The sequence below is a fragment of the Syngnathoides biaculeatus genome, chromosome 23, assembly GCF_019802595.1.
Source record: "Syngnathoides biaculeatus isolate LvHL_M chromosome 23, ASM1980259v1, whole genome shotgun sequence".
Classification (NCBI taxonomy): Eukaryota; Metazoa; Chordata; class Actinopteri; order Syngnathiformes; family Syngnathidae; genus Syngnathoides; species Syngnathoides biaculeatus.
Window position 1 is genome coordinate 8,981,079 of NC_084662.1, and position 18,046 is coordinate 8,999,124.

General features: G+C 42.9%; 1 protein-coding gene across 1 annotated transcript in view; it reads right to left on the bottom strand.

Annotated features, from left to right (window-relative positions):
- LOC133496752 (syntaxin-binding protein 5-like) overlaps nucleotides 1–18,046 on the bottom strand; it is a 78,077-nt gene that overhangs the window by 18,153 nt on the left and 41,878 nt on the right. Inside the window, 7 exon segments of the mRNA XM_061812692.1 lie at nucleotides 1,099–1,246; nucleotides 1,325–1,397; nucleotides 2,475–2,629; nucleotides 4,175–4,253; nucleotides 5,613–5,736; nucleotides 11,291–11,374; nucleotides 13,377–13,440. Of these exon segments, the coding sequence (XP_061668676.1) occupies nucleotides 1,099–1,246; nucleotides 1,325–1,397; nucleotides 2,475–2,629; nucleotides 4,175–4,253; nucleotides 5,613–5,736; nucleotides 11,291–11,374; nucleotides 13,377–13,440 (727 nt within the window).

Below are 18,046 nucleotides of genomic sequence, written 5' to 3' on the forward strand. Positions count from 1 at the left end.
GTGCTAACAGTCGGCCCGCTCGCCTGTAACCACTCAACGTGTTGTTGACATCATTGGGAATTTGATTTGCGCGTGTGATTTTTGCCACTTTTATAACAGTGGAAGGTGGATGTTATTGTTCTGTTCCGGGCCATTAGCAGACAAAGAGCCGCATATTTGATTGCGATTGACAGCTACCAGCGTATTTATTTGCCCGCCACAATAAAAGCTGCCTCGTCTGCGTGTCTCTACTCTATTGAGGAATGAAAAACTGGATGAAATATAATCACAGGTAGCAGGATAAGATTGCCTTTTGCTATTTTGTTTTTTGACATTATGGGCTGTATTTTGGCTAAAATGCATGCGTACAAATTGTAAAAGACATGCAAAAAAATGTATCCTGATTTTCACAAAAAAGCGAAAGGCTTGTTAAAAAGCGGAGGAACATTTTCATCAAGAACTGTCACTCGGGTGCTAATATTTGTTGTCTCCGTTTGTGACACCTTCAAACTATAAAATAAGAAAAAGCAAGATTGAGAAAGGGCCTTTTGATGGCAAAATAATTAATTTGCAGACAAGCGACGACGAAATGCGCCGCGAAATGCGGCGAGGCTGACTCACGGCACGACTCGAGCAGATTCATCATTTGCCGCACCGGACTGCGTCATCTTTTCTCACAATTGCGAAACACGCTTTCTAACAACTGACGCATATTCCGTTTGTGCAATAGAAGTACATATCACGTATGTATGAGATGCTCAAAGTTGCCCAACTTCTGACACATTTGGATTTTTCTCAATCGTGAATGAGCAAGTGGCCAAGCCGACTCGTGATTTTCTACTTTTATGCTGATCTCGAATCAAAAGCGATGAAATGTTGCCACCTGCATGTATGTGTTAGTCATTACAGTGATTTACAAACCTGAATTTCAAAGACAAGCTGGACGAGACCATTTTCCACACCTGCCCGTTGGAAAATGTACTTTGGCATGAATATAGTTTTTATAAACGGTTGGAATCTGGAGTATGGACGTCCAGTGGATGAGTTAATAATTGTTAGCTTTTTTTTTTTCTCGTTTGTTTTGTTTTAAAACTCGTATGTTGAGAATGTTCAAAGTACCTTTTTGCTGTAGCCCTGGCGCTTTTGTCGCGAGCCAACCGAATAAAGCGCTGGCACGAGGTCCGCGGGGCAGTCGGCGAAGTACTCGCAGCAGGTCACCGGCGACTCGTGGATGGTCAGAGGGTAGGGGTTCTCAAAGATGGGGTAGCTGGGATGAGCCAAAACACGTCCTCAGCCTCTGCGTAGGCTCGCTAGGTTGGTTTAAGTAACGGTGGTGGGCGCTCACCCGTTTTGTGCGAGGTCGATCACCACTAAGTCCTTCTCCAGGAGGACCACCACGGCGTAAGGTTCCTGAAAGTCTGCACGGTCCAGAGAATCAAAGTTAGCAATCATGCCGCAGTCGTGTCAAGGACTCCTCAGATGCTACGTACCAGACTGCGATATTAAAATGTCTTGGTGATCCAAATATTATAATTCTGTGGCGCCTTGTGATATGAGTTTAATTCATTCTGTGACCACGCTCTTAACACAAAAGACTTCTTCGATCATTTTTTCCCCATTGAAACGAGAGGCGATGCTTCCTGAACTCCACAGCTCATCAGTACAGCACTAATATTAACGATTCTTCGCATAGGATAAAGAATATATGACTGGATGCTGTCATAGTGTCTGCCTGCATGTGTTGCGACATCGTATGCCAAAGTGTAAGTTGTAAGTTTGTTTACACGCAGCTCATATCAAGTCGGCGCTCACAAGTCAAAGCAAAAAATAAAAAAAAAATGAAAAAATCAGACAAGAGGGAGCTTGCATCTTGAAAAACTTCAAAACTTAACTTTTTTTAAAAGTGTGATGAGTTCAAGTGCATTTAAAGTTTATTGGAAGTGCAAAACTATTCCGCAAAAGAAGTTTTTATCAAGTTAATTCTGAACAATAAATCCAGTGACGTCTCTATTCGAAAAGAAAACGTAATTTGCGTGAAAGGTGGGGAAGAAGAAAAAAAAAGAAGAGAAAAAAAAAAAACGAGCTGGTGCCGATTGCCTTTGTGCCTTCACCACACTTGAGCACATCAGTCATGTATATATTAATGTCACGGACCAGCCAGACGCGCGCAATGTAATAATCCTCGGTGAAGTCTATTACCAGATGAGATCAGCTGGCTGCCGGTGACATAATGAAGTCGCCACGGTTACATAATGCGCGGGCTAATCCGTCCCACAGCCGCGCGCGTGCCAAATGACGGATTTTACGCGGCAGATTACGTCGCATTCACAATCCACTTGTTTCCAGCTCCTCAACACGTGAAAATATGATAATTCTATTTAGACGCAGGGCCTGTTGTGTGCAAAATCTATGACTGTGCGAGAAAGCAATTTCCATACCTCCCCTTTGGGGAAATTTTAGATTTATTACAGCGGCGCTCGTTGCGGAACGCTCACCGTTGGGGTACGGCGTCTCGCACAGGGTGAGGAAGTCCACGATGGGGTAGTCCATCTCCAGCACGGCCGTGCTCTTCCCGTGCATGACCGTCAGGCACGGCCGCCGGCCCGCCGTGTCGTAAGAGAGACCGCCGGACAGGATGATGAAAGGCTCCCTGGGGACGCGAAAACCCAGAAAAAGAGAGCACAAAAAAAAAAAACCCTGTTGCTAACCAAAAGAGCAGCACCAAAGAGAGTCTTACGACTTCCTGCGCAGTATTAAAAATGAGGTTACATTATATTTAACACTTCCTCAGTTCATCACCATTGTATTGTTAAACTTTAGTAGTTTACTAGCATTATTACAAGATTCAAATCATATTTTGGGCGGGGATAAAAGGGTGATGTAATGTTTTGTTATGAGTTTTTTTCCCCCAAAGGAATAAAGTCGATTCATGCAACTTACCTGCAAAATTATTCTTGTTAATTACTATTTTATTCCAACAATTCCCACAGTTTTTTTTCTGCTTAATTCTTCTTCTAAATATTACATTATTATTAATATTATATGAATTTCACTAAAAGCCCTTTAGCCTCATAATATCACAACTTTGTCCTTGTGAAATAATTACATTTTACATATATATCATTATATTCTTGCAGGATTGCATTTTTTTTTTTTACAACTTAGCTTTAGTAGACATTAAAAATTATTTTTTCATTCATTCATTTTGCATAGCACCTATCCTCACTGGGGCCGCCTTCCTATCACATATTATTATTATGACATTTCTCTGACAATATGAGGACTATATACTTGTAAAATTGCAACATTTTACTCCAGTGCAATGATGATTTTCTTTTTCTGTTATGATACCTGAAAAAATTATGAATTAATTATTGAAATGTTCTGACAATGTGCTCCTATATGGCAACTTGAAAAAAAAAAAAAATAACACTACAACTTCCTTCTCGTCAATGAATTTGACTTTTCTCATTGTATTACTGCTTTCTCTAAAATAATAATAGTAATATTATTACTAAATACTAGTGAATGTTGCTCTTTAACATCACAGTCCAGCATTTTATTGTCATATAATTTTCATGGGCCATGGCCTGGCCGCTGCCGTGGGCGGCACTTCCTGTGAGGGGGGTGGCCAGGCCACTGCTCTGGGCGGTGGCATTTGCCAGTTCGTTGCACGTGCTTCACCGCATCCTGGGTTACTCCGCTACTGTGCATAACATGCAAATTTAATGTAGAGCAACCCTTTGTCACAGCGAGCCTGTGCCACCATAGTCAAGTCACGTTTTCGTTTGTGTTTCAAAGTTTTTCCTCGAGGCCATCGTACCTCGTTTCATGTTTTTGGACCTTGCCTCTAGCTTAGCGTTTTTGTGCCGCTGCCTTCTTGGACTGCTTAAACTATGTATGACCTTAGTTGGGAATAAAACCACTCTGAACATGATGCCTTTGGCTGGGAGTCCTGCATTTGGGTCAGCCTCCGTGCCGTTGGCCCTTGACAAAATAAATAATGGGCAAGATTTTACTCATAATTTTAGAACTTTGTTCTGCTAAAATAAGATTGTTGCAACAATGTGCCTTTATTCTCTGAATATTTCGACGTCTTTCTTGTAGCCACCACTTTTGTTTTATATTACTGCAGTTTGTTGTCATTGTTGTGGCGCTAAAAACTGGAAAATGAATTGCAAAATTCGGCGCTTACCCGATCCTGGTGGTTTTGTACTCCACTTTGAGAATGGGTTTACAAGGCTCCGGCTTCTTTCCATCCTTGGGCTGCTTTCCTGAAACCAAACGCAAGTTTGACGCTCTTGTTTATTCTAAACACCGCCCACGTAGCAAATTAATGAAGGGAAAAAAAACAACACGATTGAAGAAATGTTACTTATTAAGGTGATTAACGGTCGGAATAATCACTACAATAACTATAGACGCATTCCCTCACTATTTCTACAAGGAGAGACAATTAAATAAAGTGTAAACCGGCTTAAGCCCATCAAAGGAATTTGCATAATTGCACATGAAATGCAAAAGTAATTATAAGAGCAGTGTCAGAAGAGAAACAAGTCATTTAAAAAGGAACCCAAAAAAAAAAAAAGCACCCGGGCTAAAATCCTTTCCACAACACAGCCAAAGCTGTCTTCTTAGAGGTCCGTGAACTTGTCGAAAAAGTGCTTGGATGGCTAAAAAAAAAGAAAAAAAAAAAAAAAAAGCAGCAGCAAGGTCAAGTTACCAGAAGTATAGAAGAATATTGGGAGATAATGTGCATGTTTTGAAATCCAGGTTGAAAACTCTTTTTTTTTTTTTCTCAAGCTTTTCAGAATATGTCAATTTTTTGGTCATATTACTTGCACTGTACGCGGTTTTCATTGTCTTTTTTTTTAATATTTTGTCATTTTTTTAGTGTTTTTATCCCTTTTTAAATCTCTTTGTTTTCAAACGCCTTTAATCGTGTAAAGCACATTGTTATGTATGAAATGCGCTGTACAAAAAAAAATTAGCTTTGCTTTGCTTTGCTTTGCTTTACAATTGCTTTAATCAAATAACGAATCAATCAATCGGGGCTTAGGTTCCGTCAGTCACGCGTGAATGTTGTTTGAAACAATTTCCCTAATCATTAACTACACACTATTTATCTAGCTCATCTAAAAACAAAGGGCCAGCCTATATATTTTCTGAAATATTTTCATTTAAATGATTCATTTTTTTGTCTTATGCAACGTAACTTAGCTGAGAGCTGGTGCGATGCCCGAGCGCCCCCTGTTGGCCAACCGCGGCTGGTTCCCAGTTTCCACTGTTGCTGCGGTTTCCGTTTTATACAGTGAAAACTTTAAGAACAATAAATCAATCACGCTCTCAACGATGCTTTACCTTTCTCTATTTACATCTTGTCACCGTGGAGGTGGAAAAAAAACAACGCCCATTTTGACAATATAAGTTGGAATGTAAAAGATATATATATTTTTTTAAATGTTGATAGGAAAAGTGAAATGTGTCAGAACAAGAACTACAAAAGTACAGATTTGAAAAACGCACTCAAGGTATTTCTACTTCACTGGCGACATTAGCTTGTAGCCGCTAGATAGCAGACTGGCAGAGCCCAGCGTGGCGTTTGGCGAAACTTTTAGCGGGCGCGTGCTTACCGTGGGGCGTGATTGTCTGCACGGGCTTGCCCTGCCCTCTCACGTTCCAGATGGTCAGCGTCCCGTCTGAGTGACTGCACACGAACTGCTTGCCCTCGTGATGCCAGGCAACCGAGTGGATCGCCTGGGAGACGACACGGGAGGGTGACGCAGGGGATCAAACGACAACACCATGAAACAGTCTTTAATGAAGAGAGCTTGAATAGTGCACACCAAAAACAAAAAAAGAAAAGGGGAGCCGATTTACTTTATTTTAGCTTTATTACGTGGTAATTAGCTCCCCTTACTACTTGCATTGTAGTTTGTTAAGATGCGAATTCAAACATCGTCTGTAGAGTTCAGAAAGTTTTTATGACGCTGACATTTTGAGTCAAGAACGAAGGAACGAATTTGCTTGGCATTACTTCCCTCTGGGAACACGTTTTTGGAATTAGAACATCTTGGAAGTCAACGAGCGTCACGGAGCAGATTGCGCTCGGGAAGAATACAGCAGAAAAAATGCTTTCAAACATGTTTGCTCGAGTCCAAATGCGTTTTCTCCCAACAAGTGATCATTGCAAACAAAATCATGAAGCAGGCCGGGAAAGGGCGACTTTCTCGGTTTGCAATAGTTTGATTTATTCGTTCAATGTTAGCCACGTGCTACGTCCAAACGGAACGGATCCAAGCCGTTCAAAACAAGTGGTGCGTTTCTGTTTACATACCGTAATTTTCGGCATACAGAGCGCAGCTTGTTATAAGCCTCACCCAGTACATTTGTAAAGGAAATACCATTTGGTACATACATAAGCCGCACCTGTGTATAAGCCGCAAGTGCTCACATTGAAACATGAGATATTTACAAAGAGGGTACAAAGAAAGAGTTTCAAAGTTACCTAAATCATACCTAAATCACTGAGACGCAGCAGTAACACAACAGTAACACGCTAGTGCAACGCTAACGCTAGTTAAAAACATACTGGTAAAAATCATGGAGACATAGCAGTAACACAGCACCAACATGCTAGCACAGCGCTAACATGGCCGGTTTAAAAAAAAAAATACCGGTAAAAGTCACTTCCTCTGCACATATATTCCACCGGTCTCACTCTTACCTTTCCCCCTCGAGTTCCCCCTAGCGGCCGTTACCAAAAAAAAAATGCACAAATTAGCCGCAAAGCGTGTGAAAAAAGTAGCGGCTTGTAGGCCGAGAAATTACGGTAGCTAATAACTTGAAGTTATCCTCGAAATATCAAAATGTACCACAACGGAACGAGTCCACGCGTGCCGCGATAGACAACGAAGGAACCTCGATTGCAGCCGGCTAATTAGGAAAAAAGCTCGTTATACGAAACAATGCAAGTGGAAGCAGACTTATTTGCGTTATCTATTGCGTTAGGACGATTTTCACAGATTGCTTTTCAAGGGTAAACACACACACACACGGGCGTGCACGCAGTATTTGGAAAGGGTAATAGACAAATACAAAGCAATTAGAAAAGCTAATTTATTAGGAATGCAAATGAGGCTGGAGGAATGCGCACACTCGAAACGGGCTGAAACGAAAACAAACAACCATTGGGGGGGGGAGACACACGCCAAGAGTGATTCAAACAGAACAATCCTTCTGTTTTGGAACAGAAAATGTATTTTACGGTGCCGCAGTTGTTATGTAATCAGCGAAACGAGCCGAGGTGAGTTTCTACCGAGTCGAATTGACTGAAAACTGTTGCGATTTCTCGAAATCGATGAAATTGGCCAATTGGTAACCACCGTGAAGTCCCGGTCTTCCGTTCCTCAAATTCCATTAATCCTTCGACACCCTTGCCCACACATCGACTGCTCACAAAATGCCGAATTATTGCAGGCGTTATTGTTCCTGTCCTGATCTTTGCCTACTCCAGAAGAAAAACCCCAGCCGGTACCCGTTCCAGCCCGCCTTGGTCTCTCGGGAAGCTTCCAGAGTACTGCGGTTTTTCCCCATTTGCAATTCACCCTTGGACTTCTTCTCATGAAAGCGTGTTTCAATCTTCATTGTGGATCAATTTCAGTTCCCTAAACTTTGCTTGAACGGACCAAAACGACACCTAACGGTGGATCATCAACACCTCGCCATTGCGTGGCTTCAAACTGGATCTTCTCAGAGGGAAGCGGCCAGCAAGCTTAGAGTGGCTACCACAAGGATCCAGAGCGAACTAGAAAAGTCCGAGAAAGAACTTGGCGAGTTTCTGTGAGCCGTGTTTGAATCATTTCTCATTAGCACACCGTGAGGTCCTTTTTTTTTTTTTTTACCGTGATTTATCAGGGATCGGCTCTGGAGTATTTCATGAACAAAAATCACAGCGCACACTGCTGGAGCGAACGTGTCGGAGATAATGAGATTACGCGAAATCTCGCCCGGCGGTGGTCCCCTCTCTTTGGCTGCGATAACCAGGGGGGGTGGGGGGCACTCCATCAGAAAAAGGGAGTGGATTTGCCCGGTTTTCCGTTGCCATCGCCCTTCCCTTCACAGATAAGCTAATATCCTCGCCCTGCTCCATCGGTCTTATTGAATCCACCCGCAGGGAGCTTATCTCCGCTCTCCAAACGCATGTCGTGACACCTCTCCGCAGACCGCAGGCGGGGAAAAGCGGGAGTTTCCCCCCGCCCCTTCACGCCCGAGCTCACGTCTCGCCGCGCTCTCGTGGAATTGTCTGGAGGTTATTCCCCACGCCGCCGCGACTCGACGGAACGCGCCATCTGTTCTGAGGACTTCCGTTTGTTTCCCCACGCAAGGGCAATCACGGCGTATCGCCGCGGCGCATCGCCGCGGTGCGACGCGGCGCTGATTGCTCAGTGACCTTTCCTTTGTCGTCGTCGTCGTTGTCGTGGACAAAGCTGCAGGCCAAAACTAATGAAGGCGCCCAAAGCCGCGCGCGCTTAGCAACGACGACAACAGACAATAGAAGCTTTCCTGACACCCAAACGTTTCTATTGAAAATTTTCAGTTCTTTACTACGCACGGGGAATTATTTCCGTACAAAAGCCAAATAAATTAAGAAATCTTGACAGGGTTCTAGAACACATTTGAGCACATAGAACAATCAGGAATATTGTTCTCGGTTCCCCTGAACTCCTGTCGGCGATGCGGACTTTACCGCAGCTGATGGCTCATCTGAGATGTCCGCTGCTGTTTCCATTATTAGCGGACTTCGACTCTTTACGCGATGATTATGATGATGATGATCGCTCCCTCCTCTGTTTTGAGACGTCTCTAAATAATTTCAATTCCTCTATCCGTAGGAGGTGGGGAGCACGTTTCCTATCGGGGGCATTTTCCTTTTTACAAGGTCCTCCGAGTCTGGTCGTAAATTTATGAAATAATGCGATGCAACAATTAAACATCTTTATCGTTACACGTTATGAGCGTTTGCGAGTTAAAAGTTTTCAGGGATTTTATAACAGTTCTTCCAAGGCTTTTTTTTTTTATTTTTAAGGACCGCAATGTCAATTATTATTCCTTACACATCTCAAAAAAATAATATTAATAATTTTGGGTAGTCCTCCATAGATGAAAACAAAATACAGAAAAGTGCCCGACTTACTTACTTGCAGTAACATAGCCGGCAAATATTGCAAATGGTTGTGCAGGAATACAATTTTGCAAGCGAACCAATATGGTGTGACACAAGTCCACGGGGCATCATGACCCCGGCTCTGTTTTATTGTGTTTCCTTTATTTATAGACACCCCCCCCCCCCCCCGGCCAAGACAAACGAGAGCGGATGAGCGCGCCGGAAAGTTTAAACCGATGAAACCATGTTACGACATCGATATGCAAGCAGCGAGCCTCGCTTTGGGGGAGAAATGGGGAAAAAAAGCACGGTACCTGGTCACTAGCAGCTACAAGCTAACATAGCAGTCTTCGTAAGTATCAGCGCATTGGTGAAAAGCAAGTACAAATCCAGAAATGTCTTGAGATCCAAGTGAGTTTTTCAAGATACAAGCCATCATTCCGCAAAATGTTTGGCTTAGATTTGAGAGCATACATTCAACATACGAGTGTTCAATTCACTTCCTGACAATTCACAATTTTTAAAAAAAAAAAGAGGGTACAAGTAATTTATTGCGACTCCCAGTTCAACAAAATATAAAATTAGAATTACACGAGTATTTAAAGATGCCTAATAAATTTACCTTTTGCTAACTTTATGCTAACACATGATGTAAACTGCTATAGGCAAGCTAACAGATAGCGTCAAAAGTTGCATGTAACCAAAAGCTATGTGAACACAAACGGTGCTGCAACACATGTAGATAGACAATCACAACACTTACTGGTATACAGCACAGTCAGGCCTCGATTTTTGAACGTCACTATTTTCGAACAAAAATTTCGAGATTTTTTTTTGCTTCTGTTTTCGGACAAAAATTGGTACTCGAACACCCCCGCTAAAACCCGGAAATTACATATTGCGCGCGGCCAGACCAGCTGAACCACAATGCGCTTTGTTATTGTCAATTCAAATGCCCCCCGAACAAACCCGGAAATAACACAATGGCCGCGGCGCAGGCAGTTGACCCACCCACGACGCGTGTTGTTATTGTCTATTCGAACGCCCCCTGAAAAAAATAAACAGAAATGACATAACGCACGCGGCCCAACCAGCGGAGTTTTGTTATTCTGTATAACGCAGCCTCTGTACACAGACGTGTCCCAGTAGTGACTGTTGTTCTTCTTCTTATGGACGACTACTGTATTAACCCCCAATCAACATAGATATATTTCTTAAATTATTTTATGAGCTAAAGTATTTCAAATATACATGTATTTCTACTATGCAGTTTATTATAAGGAAAATTAAAAAAAATGCTTTCAAAAGCAATTTTTTTGAGGCTTGGAATCCATGATTTCTTTTTCCATTCATTCTAATGGGAAATATCGATTCGGTTTTTGAACAATTCATTTTTCAAACTGTTTTCTTGAACGGATTGTGGCCAAGAACCGAGGCATCACTGTATTTTTTTCTTTATCGGGAAAAACACGATTTTATATTGCCCCCACGTGGCCAGGTCATGCACTCCAGAAGGAGTTGCAAGGAATGTATCATGATACACAAAGTATTTCAATCTTTATATTCTATTTTTTATCGGTATATCTAATAATACAATTTGATTTGAAAAAAAAAAATTTAGTTGTTGGGATTTTTGGTGAGACTGGAAAGGATTTTCGTCATTTCACCAAGAAAGTACAGCTTATATTGTTTCCGATATGAAATACTCAAATTTGGTACGCCTGAAAATATTATCTTGATTAATTGTATTTTTACATTTGAAAACTCACCAGGTTGCAAGTTTTTGTATCCTGCTGAAAATTTATTTACAGTATATTACTGGTCCACAACATGATTTTTAAAAAAAAAGGAAAATGGCAGTGCTCGCAGGTTTAATCTTCCGAAATCGCTTCGAATTTGCTAGAACAAATAGTCATTAAACAGAGTTTCCACCCATTCGGAGATGAAACAAGATGCTCCGTTTTCATTTTTTTGTACAATCATCACTTTCGCCGTCATTGAAGCGCTTATTTATTTTCCGAAAGCGAGACGCTTCTCCGGGTAAACCGTCGCGCGGCTTATTTTGTTCATGAATAGGTAATTTCAATCCGGCCAACGCATTAAAAGATACCGGAAGGAAGGCGGGGAAAACAACAGTTCGCCTACCTCATCATAAGTGTAGCGATAGTCGGCCTTCTTTGATTTGAGATCCCACAGGACCACGATCCCGGACTCGAATCCAATTATCAGCTGAGAGAGAGAGAGAGGAAGCGGCCGGTCCAGGAAGACAGTTGTGGAGATATGACAGACGGAGAGAATGGAGATATTAAAAACGGGAGGGGGCATAAGAAAACAAAAAAAATGATGCATTTGACATGCATGTGCCGAGTAATAGGAGATGGGGTAAAATTGCAAGCTTGCATGACACACGACGTCATCTTTATAAGAGGAAAATCAGTTCCTGCCATGAAATTTGAAATCATTCGCTTCTGCGACACTATTTAGCAAATATTTGATACGCTTATTATACTTTGAAGCTTTGGTTCACGAATGGACCAATAGATTTCCTGCTTCAACAGCGTCGTTCGCAATCGACACCTGATGACCGAACAGCAGGAAGTCGCCATTGTGTGAATAAACTTGAGAGTTTTTCCATTCAACAATTCGGTTTTAACCCTCTCTGGACTAAATAAAATTTTGCAGAGAGAAAAATCTGATACTTTCAGAAAATTATATTCTGGACTTGAAATTTTCGATTATATTAAACCTGTTGCAAATTTGCAACCCCTGCCCAGAAAGGGTTAATGACATGACAGTTCATAAAACTATATGTATAGAAACAAATGCATCTACAATCTTATATAAGAGAAATAATGCGAATCTTAAAAAAAAATATGTACAGTAAAAATACAGCAGCAAACAAACTATCAAGACATGGAAAAATGTGAGGGATCCAAATTTGAGCGCAGGAGAGGAGAGAACCGAGGCTGCCACACTCGCCGTCTTTTCCGGTTGGAAAAAGCAGAGTCGGTGACGTTTTTCAAACAGTGCCGTCCTTTTTCTACGTACGTTCAGAACCAAGCACCTGTTCGTCTCGGCTTGACCCAGTGGGCTTTTCCGCGAGCGTTAAGGAAAGGTGGTTCGGAGATTTGACGTTTCAAAGAGGGGGAAAACTGGAACTGGACATCCATCCGAAGGTTATAGTGCATTTTAGGTTCTTCCTGAAATTTCACCTGAAAGCCATTAACTTTTTTTTTTGGGGGGGGGGGTGATTGCTCAGTTTCAGTTTTTGGCTTTGACAATTTACTTTTACACGAGTTAGAGTTGTAACCGACACGATGGAAAAAGTGGGAATTTGGAGGTAGCCACAGAGGGCGACTCACGACGGCATCAAGGCATCCACGATCCAGTCCGCGCAATTTAATCAGAATCTAAACGCTCAATGATCACGCCTATCCCTTTTTCAAGGGAGCCGAAACAAGGAAAGTGATGCGGAAAAAGAGATAACTTTGAAGACTGAGCCACAATCGGCGTTTAGTCTCGACTGAATCAACGTTTCCCCGTCCAAGTCGCATTACTGCATATCGGGGAGATCGTCCCGCAGAAGCTTTGGCGCACCTTCGATTAAACGTTTTTAAAAGTCTCATTTTTAGAACGATGCAAAACATTTAACTTCAGTCAACCTTTTGACGGATGGGAGTGGAACGTAGAGGAATCTTAAAAGTCGAACAGTTTGCTCGTGGAACCAAGCGGACCTGGAGGGAGTCTTGTCATCCAATCCGGTTGTTGAGAAAAGCTTTCATTGTGGACCACGCGTTGTCGTTTCTTTTGATACGATGCAACAAAGTCGTTTGATAAGCGAGAAACGCTAAAGCTCTAGTTATTACTTTAAAAATGTATTTTTTGACAGTCTGTCTGGAACACATTAATTGAATTTACATGATTTCGCATGGGAAATGTTGCTTTGCGTTTTGTACAATTTGGTTTCAGTCAAACTTTTTTGAATGGATCCATCACGAAAGCCGACGTTCCACGATTTGAACACGCTTGACAAGCGGCTAAATCCATTTCACACTTACATGAGAGTTACTTTGTTATTTTAAACCTGGCCTCGACGGTTATTACATTTCAGTATGGAAAAATCTTCCATTTCCATCATTTCTCATGGTGGGAAAAAAAAAAAAATTAAATGTATTATCGCCATCCTTTGGATCTCTGGGGGTGCTAAGTGTTACTGGATAGAATCTTTTACCTTGCCCTCATCCATGGGGTTGTCGCTGATGTGGACGACGGGTCCAGGGTGGGCCTTGGAGGACCTTGTACATGGGAGACACAAGACAGGAAGAAGAAGAAGTGAGCGACAAATGTGTCCATCCGGTAATTGACTCGCGTCGCTTGACGCCAGGGGAAGGCCGAGGTCAAAGCCGGCGAGCGAGTGTTCGTGTATCAGTGGAGGAAATGCGCTGGTGAGGACGGACGCCGCTGTCAATCAGCCTCTCGGACTAGATAAGAAAAAAAAAATAAAAGACTTTTACTGTTTGTACTTTAACCTCCAGTCCTGACGGGGTTTTTTTTTTTTTTTGTCCAAGCTTAGCAAAGCTCCCCCACTTCGGACTGCACAAGACGGATGAGGTGCACAACGCAAGGTCAGTGACTGCTAAGAGTCCGACACCTTGGGCCTCGCGCCGCCCGGGCCAGGGCAAAGTCACCCTTGACGGTGATCATTCAGGACATGTCGTACAAGAAGATAGAAAACGGAAGAATACCTTCATCCGCGCCCTTATTAAACAGTTTAAAGACTTGCAAGAACTTACGAGGTCATTGGAAAAATTCTTCTTCTTCTTCTTTTCCTTTCGGTTTGTCCCGATTCGGGGGATCGTTTTCCACCCAAGCCTATCTCATGCATCTTCCTCACTAACACCCACAGTCTTCATGTCCTCCCGCAACACATCCATGCACCTTTTCTTTGGTGTCCCTCTCCCTCTCTTGCCTGGCGGCTCCATCCTCAGCACCGTTCTACCAAAAAACTCACTCTCTCGCCTCTGGAAATGTCCAAACCGTCTAAGTCTGCTCCCTCAAACCTGGTCTCCAAAAGATCCAACTTTGGGTGTCCCTGTAATGAGCTCAGTTCTAATCCTATCCCACCTGCTCACTCCGAGCGAGAACCTCAAGATCTTCATTTCTGCCACCTCCAGTTCTGCTTCCGAGCCATCGTCTCTAATCCGTACATCATGGCCGGCCTCACTCCTGTTTTGTAAACTTTGGCCTTCATCCTAGCGGAGACTCTTCCGTCACATCGAACACCAGACACCTTCCGCCAGCTGTTCCACCCCGCTTGGACCAGTTTCTTCACTTCCTTACCACACTCTCCATGGTCCAAGGGGATTCCGGTGTAACCTCATCTGTCAGCCTATCCATAACTACTGCAAACAGGAAGGGGCTCAGCGTGGATCCCTGATGCAGTACCACCTCCACCTTAAATTCTTCTGACACACCTATGGCACACCTCACCGCTGTTCTGCTGCCCTCATACATGTCCTGTACAATTCTAACATATTTCTCCGCCACACCAGACTTGCGCATGTGGTACCATCAGTTCACGAGAATAAAATCCCGACTTAAAAGCTACTGGCCGGCCTCACCACTGTTTTATAGACTTTGCCCTTCATCCTAGCGGAGACTCTTCTGCCACATAGAACACCAGACACCTTCTTTAAATACTGTTGAAAATTTGGTGAATAATGACGTGGAAGTATTCTCGTTATGCTATGGAAGGAGGTTCCAAAATTTCGAAGCTATCAAGACGACTACGATCTGGAAAAGGGTTCCTAGTTCGACCAGTGTGTTTTTCCACAACTACAGTTTTACGATCGGTCCGGTTCCTTTGTGGACTCCCCCCCCCACTTCAGGCAATCATTTGCTGTATCTTCTTAAAAACTTTGAGAACGCGACATGAGCGTCAGCGTTCAGGATAAAAGCGCTGGAATCCTTCAGACGAGGTTGCACGAGGTGGAAAGCAGGCAAAGTCGAGTAGCAAGGAAGCGAGCATCATTTAAAAGCGGCTATATTTAGGCTGATGCTGCCGGATGATTGGAGCCTTATTATTACCAACGTTGTACTGCTGCAGCATTTTTGTTGTTGTTGTTGCTTCATCTCATCTCCCTTCACCGCCTTCACACATGTGCTGTGCTGTGCGCGCACGCACACAAGCAGCAGAGAAATGAAGGCATATTGTAACACCCACTTTGCGAAACGTACACCCATAACAATCAATTAGCTTCTCACTCAATTACAAATGCGACTCGTCCGCCTGCGCCATATGCTTTATTTTCTACTTTGCATTCTCAGTTTTTAACACCAGGAGGCTTAAGAGATGAAATCTTTTATGCTCAAGTCAGTAAAAATGCATACTTCAATTCTTTTTTTTTTAAGTGGCGTACATATTTCTATTATTTGAACAAACAGATGTATTAGTAGACAGATGGACAGCTGTATGAGCTTTATTGGATGGACAGATGTTTGCATTCATCTTTTTATGTGAATGGACGAGAGGGGTGGCACAGTGGGCCAGCTGGAAAAGGTTGGCCTCACAGTTGTGAGGTCCTGGGTTCAATTCTGGCCCCACCTGTGTGGAGTTTGTCTGCATGGTGGGTTACGTGCAACATTAATTGGACACTCAAAATTGCCCCTAGGTGTGATTGTGAGTATGGCTGTTTGTCTCATTGTTCCCTGCGATTGGCTGGCAACCAGTTCAGGGTGTACCCCGCCTCCTGCCCATTGGCAGCTGGGGTAGGGTCCAGCATTCCCGCGACTCTCGTGAGGATAACCGGCTAAGAAAATGGATGGACTAGTGGCTGTTTACATTACACTGGGCCACAAGGTTGGAAATGTAATTACAACTTAGATTATATGAAGGAATACTGTAGATATGTTCACAAATAAGACACTGAGCAGTGGCGTTCCCCAGGAGTCAATCCCGGGACCCCAATTGCTCAGTCTGTCAATTAGCCCAGTTATTATGTGGCTATAAAGTATACTGCCACAATTATGCAGATGACACTCAGATCTACATGAAATTGATAGCAGGTTAACATGGGTCTGTGAAACCGATCACCGTGCCGATACAAAAATTTGCAACGAAGCGGCTCGGAATGGATGGATGGATGTGAAACAGGCCTTAACTGAGAATTTCAGATTTTGTTAACACAGTCCTGTTTAGCGGTCCATAGATTTTTCTTTTTTTATATGCACTCCACTTGAAATTTTGTGGAATTATTTTATTTGGCTTCTAGCGATTGTGTGTAGCCATAACGCACTTTGCATTTCCTTGTGTAGAAATTGTGCTCTTTGATAATACTGCAATATTGCATGATTAACCTTCACCTGGCAACCAAACACCGCATTTGTCACTCTTTTAACACTTGAACAAAGCTGACTGAATTTGCTTCAATTTTGAGCCGCACATGATAATACATCAAACACACACACGCAACTGAGTTGACATGAGGCCACCGCGCATGAGATGACCATCCCGCAAACAAGCCGTTACCGCGGGAGCTTTTGATGTCACCGGCCTGGCGGCAAAACCAGATGTTCGCGACAACACGGCGTTTACGCGCTTTCGTATGCTTTTTAAACATGCAACTGTCATATCTGAAATGAACCGAACAAAATGAGGAAAAAATGAAATGTAATGGTGGGCACAACGCACTGTAACGTGCGCGCAGGATGCTAATTTGTTAGCATTAATTTGCATGAGCAAGGGAGGGGAGGGTGGGGAGAAGTGGAAAATAAAAAGGAGAAAGAGGAGCTCATGCCTGAAGCCGCCGCTTTCACATGAAATATGTGTCATGCTACGCTCTGAATGTTTCGTCCCACTTCTGCGCCCGCTGACCATCGCCTCGAATCAAGTCCGCGGACCCACACACACACACATGCAAACGAATGAAAACCGCGGCCGTGCGAGCGCACACAAGAGTCAAGAGTCCCATTGCCTCGAGCCGCGGCTGAACAAACCAACGACGGGCCCTTCTGGATGAATTTGACCTGTTCAAATTAATTAATTATGGAAGTTAATGGAGAACGATGTGACAGTCATAATAAGACCCGCCGCTCGTTGGCACCTCTCGCAATGGGGAAGACGGGAAGAAGATCTCATCCTTACACCTCTCAAAACAAAAAACAAAGGAAGTGCCGACTACAAACAGATTATTAGATCTGTGAATAGACAAATTTTCACACGATACGTGCAAATGGAAGAGCTGATAAAACTGTCAAATACTGCCAAATGTTTTCTCATCGATGGAAAGGCCAATTTGTATTGCAGACTCCCCCAAAACCAACAAAGAGAATTGTACCGTTTTTTGGGTTTTTTTTTTTTTTACACTTGTACACAAAATAACAATAATAATAATTACCGAGTCACTCAACTACTGTGACTCGGGAATCTGCGGTAATATTAGTCATTATTCGCAGATGATGTGTATTAAACTGTCTGTCTACTTGTGTTGCTGCAACAACTCAGCTGTACAGTTAGAGTAGCATATTTTACGCACTATAAGGTGCACCTAAGAGCCTTTAATTTTCTCAAAAGCTGACCTTATAATTAGGTGCGCCTTATATATGGATCAATATTGAGACTTTAGCACAGCTCATCTAATTAATGGGCGCTAACGTAACCCCAGCCTCTACTGTAGCGTCTATTCTATGCGCCTTATCATGCGGCGTGCCTTATATATGAAAAAAGTTCAAATGGGCCAGTCTTTGAAGGTGCACCTTATAATGTGGTGCGCCTTATCGTGCGGAAAATACGGTACATAAATTGACCATTGCTTAAAAAAAAAAAAAAAATTACCTGACAGTCATGCAGTTAATGTATATTTGCAAGATTATGCAACACGTGATGATATGCATTTATTAAAT